At 37.8% G+C, this 11,759-nt stretch overlaps 1 protein-coding gene across 2 annotated transcripts; it reads left to right on the top strand.

Moving 5' to 3' along the window:
* The first annotated feature begins 983 nt into the window (after positions 1-983).
* Positions 984-7,323, top strand: LOC121409161. Of its 2 annotated transcripts, none has more exons than XM_041601006.1 (2): positions 984-1,151; positions 5,287-7,323. In XM_041601006.1, the coding sequence occupies exon 2, from the start codon at positions 5,299-5,301 to the stop codon at positions 6,220-6,222; it is 924 nt and encodes a 307-aa protein (XP_041456940.1). In that variant the 5' UTR covers positions 984-1,151; positions 5,287-5,298; the 3' UTR covers positions 6,223-7,323. The 2 variants fall into 2 exon arrangements, with proteins under 2 accessions (XP_041456940.1, XP_041456941.1); XM_041601007.1 differs by having other exon boundaries at positions 984-1,247.
* Positions 7,324-11,759: the final 4,436 nt, after the last annotated feature.

Genomic DNA, 11,759 nt, shown 5'->3' with positions numbered 1-11,759 from the left:
ATTAATCTGGATTGCAATTCTTGTATCTCCCCCCGATCTTCTATCTGTTTTCCGTTCGTTCTTCTCTTCCGCCCTGCGCCCTCTACGTTAGAACCTTCAGGCGCTACAATATAAGACGACACTGTACCATATCGTTACATTCAAGATAGGATGGGTCGATGAATTTGAATGGGCTCAGTCAGGCCCGAAACAGACAAGGCAATAAATAGACAAGCTTATTAAAGGACAAGTCCACCCCTACAAAAACTTGATTTGAATAAAAAGAGAAAAAATCAACAAGCATAACACTGAAAATTTCATCAAATCGGATGTAAAATAAGAAAGTTATGGCATTTTAAAGTTTCGCTTCATTTCACAAAACAGTTATATGCACATATCGGTCGGTATGCAAATGAGAAACTGATGACATCACTCACTCACTATTTCTTTTGTAATTTATTATATGAAATACGAAATATTTTTATTTTCTCGTCATTGTCATGTGAAATGAAGTTTCATTCCTCCCTTTAAAAGTGGAATTCCGTTATTTTAACATTTTGTGCTTAATTCAGGCAAGGAGGTCGTAATCGTAAAAATTGAAATATTGTTTAGTTCAAACAATAAAAAAAAAAAAAATAGTAAGTGACATCATCGACTCTCTCATTTGGATGTAACTGGCTCGTTCATATAACTTTTGTTAAAAACAAGCGAAACTTTGAAATGTCATAACTTTCTTATTTTCAGCAATGTGCTTGTCTGATTTTTCCCTTTTGATTTAAATCAACATTTATCTGAGGTGGACTTGACCTTAAAAGACGGTGACGCCATTATTTCTCAACAAAGATATAATGATATATGATATTTGTTATAATTGACATTTGACCAAACCCTTTATTTTTTTCGAAGCAAATTACTATAGCACCGCCCCTTTAAAACTCGATACTGCAGGCTCCGTGCATTCAAAGTACAATTAGGCATAATACAAAGACATTATTGTCATTTTCGGCTGCACGTACATGTAGTTTTATTCGTTAATCTAGCTCTATATGGTTAATCTTCCCACTTCACATACTTCGTACGTACGTAGGCCTCTGGAATTTGGCTCACCCTTAATTGTTGGAACGGAATATTGTGTTCTTATTATCTTAAAGAAACGAATCATCTCATAATAGGTAGGTTCTATAACAGCGTTTGCGTTCCTCTGAATAGTTCCAGCAAAATTTCTCAAGAAATACCAACCTCTGGCCCAGCTCGCACAGGAGAATTGGGTGGGTACCAATTGGGTGTAGTTCCGTAAATACGTGTATATATCCTACCCAGGCTGTAATGGCATCCGAAGGGCATGAACATAATTATTACAGATCGCATCGTTGAGTGTCTTTGAGTAATAGCCAAGAAGATTCTCCTTTTTCAATGTAGGCATATTATTTAGGTGCACTAGCTTGAATGTCGAAGAGATTTTTGAGTTTATATATATTGAAATGTAGGCCTAATTTGCCGATCCCTGCATGCCTTGTATCTTCGACCCTCGGCCTTGATTCATACGGATTCTTCCCATAGGCCTAGCCCTCTCCGTACAGCAAAAATTGTGGTGTTAACCGGTGTACATAGAGGACCACATCAGTTATTTTACACCGGTGTTAAATTGGTGATGTTAGTTTTACACCTATAGGTGTTATTACAACACCTTTTGTTGTTACATTTACACTCTTTGATGTTAGTATGTTTAATCTCTAGGGTGTAATTTTAACACCTCAGGGTGTGGTCTTCTATTAACACCAATTGGTGTCAGTTTTAACACCGCAGTTTTTAGAGTGGCGGGTCCCCTCTCTCTTCAATCTATCCTCTTTTCCTGACATATTTTTCTTCATTGCGATTATGACGATTGATGATTGCTTGGATTGTCCCTTCCAAACTATTTGTATCCTTATTCTATGGTGCAATATGTCTCATTGTATGTAAAAACTGTGATGTTAAAACTGACACCAGTTGGTGTTAATAGAGGACCACACCATGAGGTGTTAAAATTACACACTAGAGATGAACACCTAAGAGTGTAAATGTAGGTGTTTTAATAACAATATAGGTGCTAAGCTAACACTGTCAACACCGGTGTAAAATAGCTAGTGTGGTCCTCTATGTACACCGATTATTGCTGTGTATCTATATTTCTTACATTACCAACATCAATGACCAGTTTTCTCCATAATAGCTGTTTGTATTAAAGTTGCCATATGAATGATAAACATTAAACACTTCCAATAAGATCCAAGCCTTGGGGGAAAAAGAGATTATGTTTGTAAATACGTGTTCGGTTGCAGACACCAATATGCATTTCTGATACGGCTAAATTCAGAATACAGATCAGGGACAGGTACTTAAAATCTACTTTGCTGCATAATACCGCCCTCTCTCAGCTGAAGCAACGTAATGTGTAAAAATAACCAATTGGCCTAGCCTGTTAGCGGAATATGCCCTATTCTTTTAACTTACAGGTACACCCTTTTATGTTTTGTATTTTAACATTACATTTGCTGATGTTCATCAAATAATGATTATAATTTTACGTCTTCCAAATAGGCTACTTGTGACGTCATGGGAAACCTCTAGATACTTGTTGGGGTTATTATTATTATTATTATTTTTTTTTTTTGGGGGGGGTCCAAAGAAGAATTAAAATTCTTTTAAAGATTTCAAAAAGAGTTCGTACAGAGTCAAGTTTAATCATCACCAAAGTGCCTCTGTATGAATAAATTACAAAAATGTGCCAAAGGATGCTGGAAGAAACTAAGCCTGCTAAGAAAATAGCAAAAATTATAAATCGTGTTATTCCTGCCACAAGCCCGAGGCCCAGGGATGCGGGGGAGCAAAGGGATGCTGGGAATTATTCACCATAAACAAAACCCCCTTGGAACGAAAACCTCTCCCATGTCTTCTCTTCTTTTTTGCTTGTCATTTTCTTTTTCAAGACATGCAGTGTATGTTCTGCACTTTTGAGCATATCAACTCCCACTGATCATTCTGACCGGGAAATCTCCACGATCTACACAGGCTCATCAAATCACAACATTGAGCATGTTCAGAAGGGCAACAACAGTGTTTGACAGTTAATTTCATGTTTGATAATGAGAGATGCACAATGACAACAGGTCATGTCTGTTCCATGCTTATTGTTCAAAGAATATTGCATTCCTGTATTCATTACTAGTACCTTCTTCTTTTCTTTTCAAGTTAATTCAATGTACCCTTTTAAATGAAGTCATTTTTTAAATGAAAAGTCTTATCTTTAATGGTAAAGTTCCCTAATGCAGAGTGTATCTTTTGGATTCCCCTGCATTGTTCACCTTATTTTACTCATCGATCATTTCAAATTTCTTTCAAGTTATTGCACTGATTCCCCTTAATCATCAAACTTCGTCCTTCTGAACAGGCCCAAGTTTATGATTTGAGGAGTCTGGATAGGATTAGGGAAGTGTCCATGCTCAGATCCTGGATGTAAAAAATAGGGTTAACATGTCATAAAAATGCAGAAATACAGCAAACTTGGAATGGGCTAAAATGCACCACTGTCATGACTGTAACGTAACAAAGTGTATAAAAACCGCTGAAGCGAGACTGATGAAATCTTCATAGAAGTTAGAATTGAAATGAGCTTTCTACTCATGTACATTTAATTGAGAATACTACCACATTTTGGAATTAATTCAGTCCTCTGTCAGACGGACATTTTTTTGGGACGTTTATGACCATTGTGACAATTTAAGGACTTTCTCCTTTTACTGCATTACTATATTCAGTAGTCTTTAAAGGCTTCTTTCATGTCTATGATCTGCTTAAAGCTAGGGTTACACGAAACCCGAATTCTCCCGAATCATTTCGGACCAAATTGGTCCGGAATAAGTCCCGTATTGGAGCACAAATTCGGCACAATTTTCAAGAATTGACTTCCAAGAATTGCCAAAATGCCTCCCAGAATCCAACCGAATTCCATCCAAAAACATCTCAAATGCGGCCCGAGTAAAATTGTTCGTGGCCACATTCGAGATTATTTTGGAGAGTATTATAGCTGGTTTTGAACGAGCCGAATCCCTCCCGAATTTTCTCCCAGAGTTCGGGGAGGGAGAACAGAATACTCTCGATTTGATTCGGGGAGCTCCCGAATCAGAGACAAATAGGTTCCGAATCCATTCGAATCAGGCTATATTCGGGCAGAATCAGTTCGAATTGATTCGGGAGGATTCGGGTTTGGTGTAACCCTAGCTTAAAAAATCTGGAGGGATTCGGGAACATTCGTGGAGGAATTTGGCTCGTTTTGAAATGTTCTAAACCGGCCGAATAATGTCATTCGGGCGACATTTGGGATGTATTCGCATGACATTCGGTTCGATGGGGAGAGGCATGCGGAGTAGGCCTATTCTGGGCTGATTCGGACCTATTCGTATCATTTGTGGCGTAGTAACGGCCCGAGTTCGGCGCCTTTAGCCATATTTTGTTCTGATTCGGGTCGACATTTGGGTCGTCATCTAGCAATAATCGGAGCAATCGGGCCACATTCGTCTCGATTCTTGCAACTTTTCGGATGGCATTCGGCTTTATTTAATTAGGGATGACCAAAATTGATTCGGGTCCATTCTGGGCAGTTCTGCGCTGAATCTGGACCCATTCGTCTCTACGAAACCATCCGAATCAGGGCGGAGAATCGGTCCGAATGTAATCGGGAGAAATCGGTTCTGGTGTAACCCTGGATTAAAGTATGACTTACCGATTCGGGACCGAAACCTTTCCTGACAGCGACAGCGGCAATGAGAACCAAAAAAACCCAGTGTTATCCAGGGACTCTTTCATTCGCATACGTGAACCCTTGCGTACACCATGTTCTTAGTTTTCATGACATCAAACTATGGCTGATTATTAGCTCACTTCCTGTTCATAAAAACATCTTGAATGATTAATAATACAGTCCATTATAAGTTTCCCAGATTCAATCAAACTATACAGGATAATTATTGATTGCTCGCACATTCAGTTTTCTTGATTTCTTTGTGAACTAGGATTGATTGCTGGTCAACTCCTTGTTCTTGGTTTTTATGACATATTGTAAATATCGACGTATCTATCGTATCGATTATGAGAGAACGTGTCAATGTATAGGGCATAAGTCTATATTACCATTAAGTGTGACGTGTACTCGATTATTTTGTTCAGTACTCCTTTCTCGACCCGTTTAAAGAAGAGGCCCTATAGCCGCCATGTTTCGTGTACTGATCAATGTAGAATGTGACGGATTATTTTCTTGTTTCTTTTTAGATGCCTTAGAGAATGGCTGGATCCACAGATGATACATTGCTGACGTCCGATGAGGCCTTTTACTTCGTCCAAGATGTATTGGGCATGTCTTCGACCAAGCTGAAGGAAAATCCACACGAGTTTCTCAAAGACCTCATCAGAACATATTTGCATCATATCCCGTTTTCGAACGTCCAAAATATGGCGACGCCTCAGCACTCAAGACACGTCCCTACAGTATCCGAGATCAAGAGAGATATCTTCACTAAACTTGGCGGAATCTGCTACCAACACAATGTTGCATTTTATCTTCTACTTAAAGCATTGGGTTACGATGTTTCCCTCATCGCGTGCGACATTCAACACCCCAGTGACCACGCGGCCGTCATCGTCCATAGTTTAACGAGTGAGGGAAGCAGACATTACGTCGATGTTGGTAACGGGAATCCATTGTTTAGCGTGGTTCCTTTCGACTTCGAGGACGAGTCGCCTCCATATCATCACTCTTTCTTGCGTTTCAAGTTTTCCCGCCAGGGTGACATCATATATTGTTTGCATCAGGTTGAAGGTCATCCAGCCAAGCAGACGATGGAAGCTAATCGTATCACCGATGGCTGGTATCGATTTATCACCATGCATTTCAAAGAAGGTGTGGCGATATCACACTTTAAACCCAGTATGACGCCAATTTATGTCGGTTGTTCTGATGCGCCGAAGAGTGTCTTCCTGACGAGTGTAAGATGCATGGCGTTTCCTAACGGTCGTTTCGTTTGTATTAAAGACAATACTTTCTTGATCGAGAATGAACCTGGGCAGATAACCAAATCTTACTTTAGGTCCCTTGAAGAGATCAAAAAAGCATTTGCTCAGTATTTCCCTCAGGTCTCACAGGAAATGTTGGATGTTGCCTTCAATGATGAATTCATAACATTAGACTACAAAAAGGGAATTCTGTAAATTACATGTAATTAAGAGAATTACGTTAGAAGAAATAAGGAGGGGTGGGGTGTTCACACCCTGCTTCCTTAGCCTTATATTATAATGTAAAACTGCGCTTTACATTGGTCTCATAATGTTACTATTCCGGCTGTAGCCGAGCTGCCACATAGATGCTCAAGCATTCGATGAATTTCTTCCTACCGGGTACCAATTTACCTCATTTGGGTTGAGTGCAGCACAATATTGGTAAATTTCTTCCAGAATGAATACACGGTCGTCATGGTTTGGAATCGAATCCACGTCCCTCAGATTGAAAGAGGAGTGTCGTAACCATGCAGTAGACCACGGTGCCACCATGGCTATATACGGGAAAAAAGTGTATTTATTTATGACAAGGTAATTGTCAAAATTCTGGACCAGATCTCCAAGTAAATTAATTTCGGCCCATATAAGTTATTAATAATTGATTTGATAAAAGGTGTGTTTAATCTTAACAATCACACTTCTTTCTAATCATGGTAAAATGTTTTTGCGCTTTCCGTACAACAGCAAGTGGTACAAATACTTTATAAAGTACGTGTAGTAAATATTGACAAAATATATTTGATTGTACAAAAAAAAAGATAATTTTTTTCAAGTGCGCGAGCGGAGAGAGGGTTCTAAGTATACACATAAACATTTTGCTCATTTCATTTGAATTTTATTCAGTTTAATTTGCACATCTCTCATATTTAAAAGAATTTATACATGGCACATAAACTACAGTAACAAAGTAGATTGGGATTGATATAAGGAATCTTGGGTCAATAATACTGATGCTTTCATTTCGAATTTGACTTTACAAAAATATACCCAGTTATTATACCAATAATGTCTATCTTCAAACTCACTATTAGATCAAGGTCAATAAGCTAAATTATTATGATAGTAAATCATAATTAATCATGGCCCCGTTGCATAAAAGTTACCATGATGGTAGCTTTACCATGTGGGTGGTATATTGCATGGAATCTTTTATTTTGATTAGCTGTTGATGATCGTTACCATGCGCATACATTCGTAATTCCGAAGCTTCGTTATTCCGAAGGTTTGGTTATTCCGAAGGTTCGTATTTCCGAAGGTTCGTTAATCCGAAAACAAAATAAGGTTCGTAATTCCGAAGGTTCGTTAATCCGAAAACGAAATGAGGTTCGTAATTCCGAAGGTTCGTTAATCCGAAAACGAAATGAGGTTCGTAATTCCGAAGGTTCGTTAGTCCGAAAACGAAATGATTAACTAACGCTATTTCGTTTTCGGACTAACGAACCTTATTTCATTATCGGATAAACGAACCTTCGGAACAACGAACCTTATTTCGTTTTCGGATTAACGAACCTTCGGAACATCGAACCTTATTTCGTTTTCGGATTATCGAACCTTCGGAATAACGAACCTTCGGAATAACGCCACAAATGTTCGGATTAACGAACCCTTTTACGTTTTCGGATTAACGAACATCGAGGTATAAGCAATTTACGTGTTTCGGAATTACGAACCTTCGGAATAAAGACCCTTCAGAATTACGAACCTTCGGAATTACGAAGTGTAACGGTTACCCTGGTAGTTACAGTTGGATGGCAAAGATACCATAATAGTAATGCAACGGGTCCCTGGATTGTTGATACACTCTTAAAATGATTGGTCAAAGTACATGTAACCAATCTGTTGGTCAAAGTGTCCGACCGATAGTTTCTAACTCATAAATAGGTTTATTATAACAATTTTTATTGTCGGAAGCAATTTTATTCAACAACACACTGGATATTTTGACAAATCCTTGTTTAAGGTTAGTATATTAAAAATTTCAGCTCGCGTTAATTCTTTAGTTAGGTGCACATCGTTTTAGTGATTAAAAAATGCTCGAAATGTTTAATTTTAATGTTTGATACATGAAATTCCCCAAAGTTTGAGCTAACGATTCGCGCTCGCAACGTCTCGTTATGCCCTTTTGACAGTAATTAGCTCCATAATAATTGACCAAAAAAGCGAGTTTTACAACTTCAGATTTGATCCCCTGGACCAATCACTCGCTACGCTCTCTCGCGGAAAAAATAAGGCCTGAATATATATCAATCAGAAATCAATTTAAAGGGCTTGCTCAACTCAATAACTACAAAATATATTTTTTCACGCAGAATTTATATGATCTCATGGTGAAATTGACATGCGGACAAGATCGTTCTATAATTCCATTTAAAAATGGACATGCACGAGGGATACCCTTACCTTGTTTACATTTTACAAAAATGTGAGGTCACTTCTACAGCCATTGATAGGGGAGGGGATGCCATCCCCAACTCTTCCAGATGTAAAAGTACCTTCATGATAATCTCAGTCCACTTCCATCTCTATACTTACAAGGATCTTCCTCCAACTAAACTATTCATTGAAAAGTTCTGTATACCATGGGTGTCGATCGGGGGGGGGGGGTATATCCCCAAAAGATTCAGGTGGAGGGGGATGGCCTATACGATCATCTTCCCAATATTTCGAGGGCATAACAACACAGTATCTCCAGGAAAAAATCAATAAATTAAATTACATAAATTCAATAAAAATTGACAACACAGAAATACAAAAATAGAAAGAAAAACAAAATACAATTAAACGCACTTATCTGTATGTGATAAGTGAACAAGCCGATAAAGGGAAACATCACGAGCAATTAATACATGCAGATGATGTATAGGCCCTAAATTTATAGATTTGACTTTTATATAAACTATTTGACAAGTTTTGTTTTTTGTTTTGTTAAAAATTATGTCAGAATCTGACACGAGATTTAAAATAAAAATCATGTTGTAATCTTTCTCATAGAAATGGCCTTTAACTGTATTTTCATGTTTTTTTACCTTATAAAAGTGATCAATAAAACTGTTCTAACTGGTTGTTTTATTGAAGCGTAACCTATATGCCATTCCGTATTAAAGTAAGCCTACTTTCATTTTTCTTTCAATGTTTTGAGTTGTTCTTTTTCTTGAAATAAAATACTTGTAAAACTTGAAACTTGTATGTTGTGTGGTAATTTGATAGTGAAAGTGGATTTCAATATTAAGGCCTAGAAAGTGATTTTAACATACCCTAAAATGCGATTTTTGAATGTCGATTTTTAAAACATCCCTAGCGTGCTGGGAGGGGGAATACCCCCTCCCACACCCTCGATGAGACTCAGACACCAATCATCCCCCTCCCCCATCATCACAAGAAATCGACACTATGATACCTTGTGTATACGGCCCTAATTGCCAGCGAAAGTTGTTTCCTAACTCTTCTCCCTCTCTCTCAAAAAAGGCCCTGGGTGTTCTCCCCCATCCAAACAATGTTTTTGGTGCGTCTAGTTACAGTGGCGTAACTACGTGGGAGTACGGGGCCAATAGGCTGGCAAAAAACGTGGGAATAGGATAAAAAGAGCGAGAAAGAAAAAGAAAAGTAGTGGAGGAAGAAGAAGTTATTGTTTATATCATATTTATTATAATTTCTTTCATAAATGTAATGAAACATAGGGCCTGTGTGTTCATCATTCCTGGTGCTTGCATTGTCTGTATAATAAAGACATGTAATCCTGTTTTACTAAACATTCCGTTTTCAAGTCAAAATACTAATGCTCTTCGAGTTATTACTGTTTTATGTAATGACATATGCTTCTTTTTTATGACTATTTAAAATGAAAAACATTTCCAGTAAGTTCTTAAGTTTGCATCAGTGGACTAGTTAGATGTTTGCTTTTCATGAATCCCCCCCCAAAAAAAAATGTCCTTAAAATGTCCTTTTTTCTATTCTGAATATCAAAAATTTTCAGCTCGCGCTAATTGGTTATTGAGATACGTATCCTGTTCTTGATTAAAATTACTACAAAAAGTGCTTCATGTGTTTAGGTGCAAGTCTAACAAAATCAGCAAGCGCATGGCGCTCGCATTAGATGACTATGGTGAGATATGTATGCTATTCATGAATAAAAAAATAGTCCTTAATATGTCCCTGTTTGGGGTCAATATATACTAAAAAGTTTCAGCTCGTGCTTCGCGCTCGCATTTTAGTTTAGTGAGACAGCTACGTATCCTAATTACAATAATTTGCTTCTAATGTCCATTTTTAGGTTTCAATATCAAAACTTTTCAGCTCGCGCTTCGCGCTGGCATTATTTTATAAATGAGATACACTTCCGTTTAATGGCACAGTCCTTAATGTTTCTATTATGTCAATATACCTGACAATTTATGGCGCTTCGCGCGCCCACCTAGTGTCTGATGCCCCAAATGCCTTGACCCACGGTACGCCACTGTCTGGGTCTGTATGTGGGTCTTGCATAATCTTGTCTTGTTTCACCTCAATATTCTCCAATCTTGTGAGTTTATACGTGTAAACAATTCAGCTGAACCAGCATAACGCCTTCAAATGAGAATTAGATGTCTGAGACAGATTTTTGTTCGAAATTCAGAAGTGACGGTACCATCTCCAAGGTACACTTTTCAGTTATCAAATATTTTTCATATCTTTAAAAAGTATAGATATTTGGAGAGTTTTCTCATCATCATCCATTTGATTTTACTATAATAATTATATCGGCACTGTACAAATTCACGGAAATAGATCAGTTGTGTTTTTATTGTCATAATAGGTCTATAGGCCTCCTGAAAAAGCCTATATAGGCCAATGTATTTCTGGTTGTCACAACAGTTCCAGAATGAAATAAAACTTCCCCAATCCCTGTCGCTATTTATAGGATCAACAGCCTTGTTGATTCAATGCGCGACCACAGACTACTAATTACTATTAAATTTTAACAGTACTAAGGTCGATTCGATGGTGATTAGAAGAGAATCACTGCAAATAAGGTCAAGGGTGGGTAGAATGGCCTTGCTACTCATAAACAAAGTATTTCTTATACTTTTCTTCGCTCTCTCGCTATCGATTTTTTTTCTAAAGGTTTACGCATCCTGCCCCCCCCCCCCCGGCTACCGGGCAATCCGTCCCGCCACAAAAAAATGTTAGCAAAGAATGAAATCATTGTTAGAAGCCCCAATGACTATTTTTCTTCTCTTAATTTAGTTAAAGAGACAAAATAATCTTAAAGCAATAGGGCACTTTAAAGTACATCATTAGAGAGTGAAGAGAGGGACATTATGTTCCCCCATCAAACTTTTGAATGCCCACATATACCGACATAAGAGGTAACCATCTACCTTCAGCGCCTGAAACGATCAATTCTAACACCTGCAATTTGGGGGCTCGAAGGCCACACCCCACGTCCCCAACATAAAATGCGTGTTTTTTCGCGAAATTAGAGGATATAGTTGGATACAAAAATGTTGAGGAAGTTTAATTGGTCAATAATGTTTACGATTAATAGTGGTAGACTTTTACTTGGATTGTCTGCTATTAAAGTGACAATATTTTGAATCACATTACCAAAATTGTAAACTTACGTTATCTTACGATAAGAGTAATTTACTTGGAAATAATATACCTGCAGAACAAAGTAACAAGTGTAATCCTTTTCGTAAAATAAGATATAC

The sequence above is a fragment of the Lytechinus variegatus genome, chromosome 2 (genome assembly GCF_018143015.1).
Source record: "Lytechinus variegatus isolate NC3 chromosome 2, Lvar_3.0, whole genome shotgun sequence".
Taxonomy (NCBI): Eukaryota; Metazoa; Echinodermata; class Echinoidea; order Temnopleuroida; family Toxopneustidae; genus Lytechinus; species Lytechinus variegatus.
The sequence above is the reverse complement of the archived record's forward strand: the minus strand, read 5'-3'. Positions and strand labels throughout refer to the sequence as shown.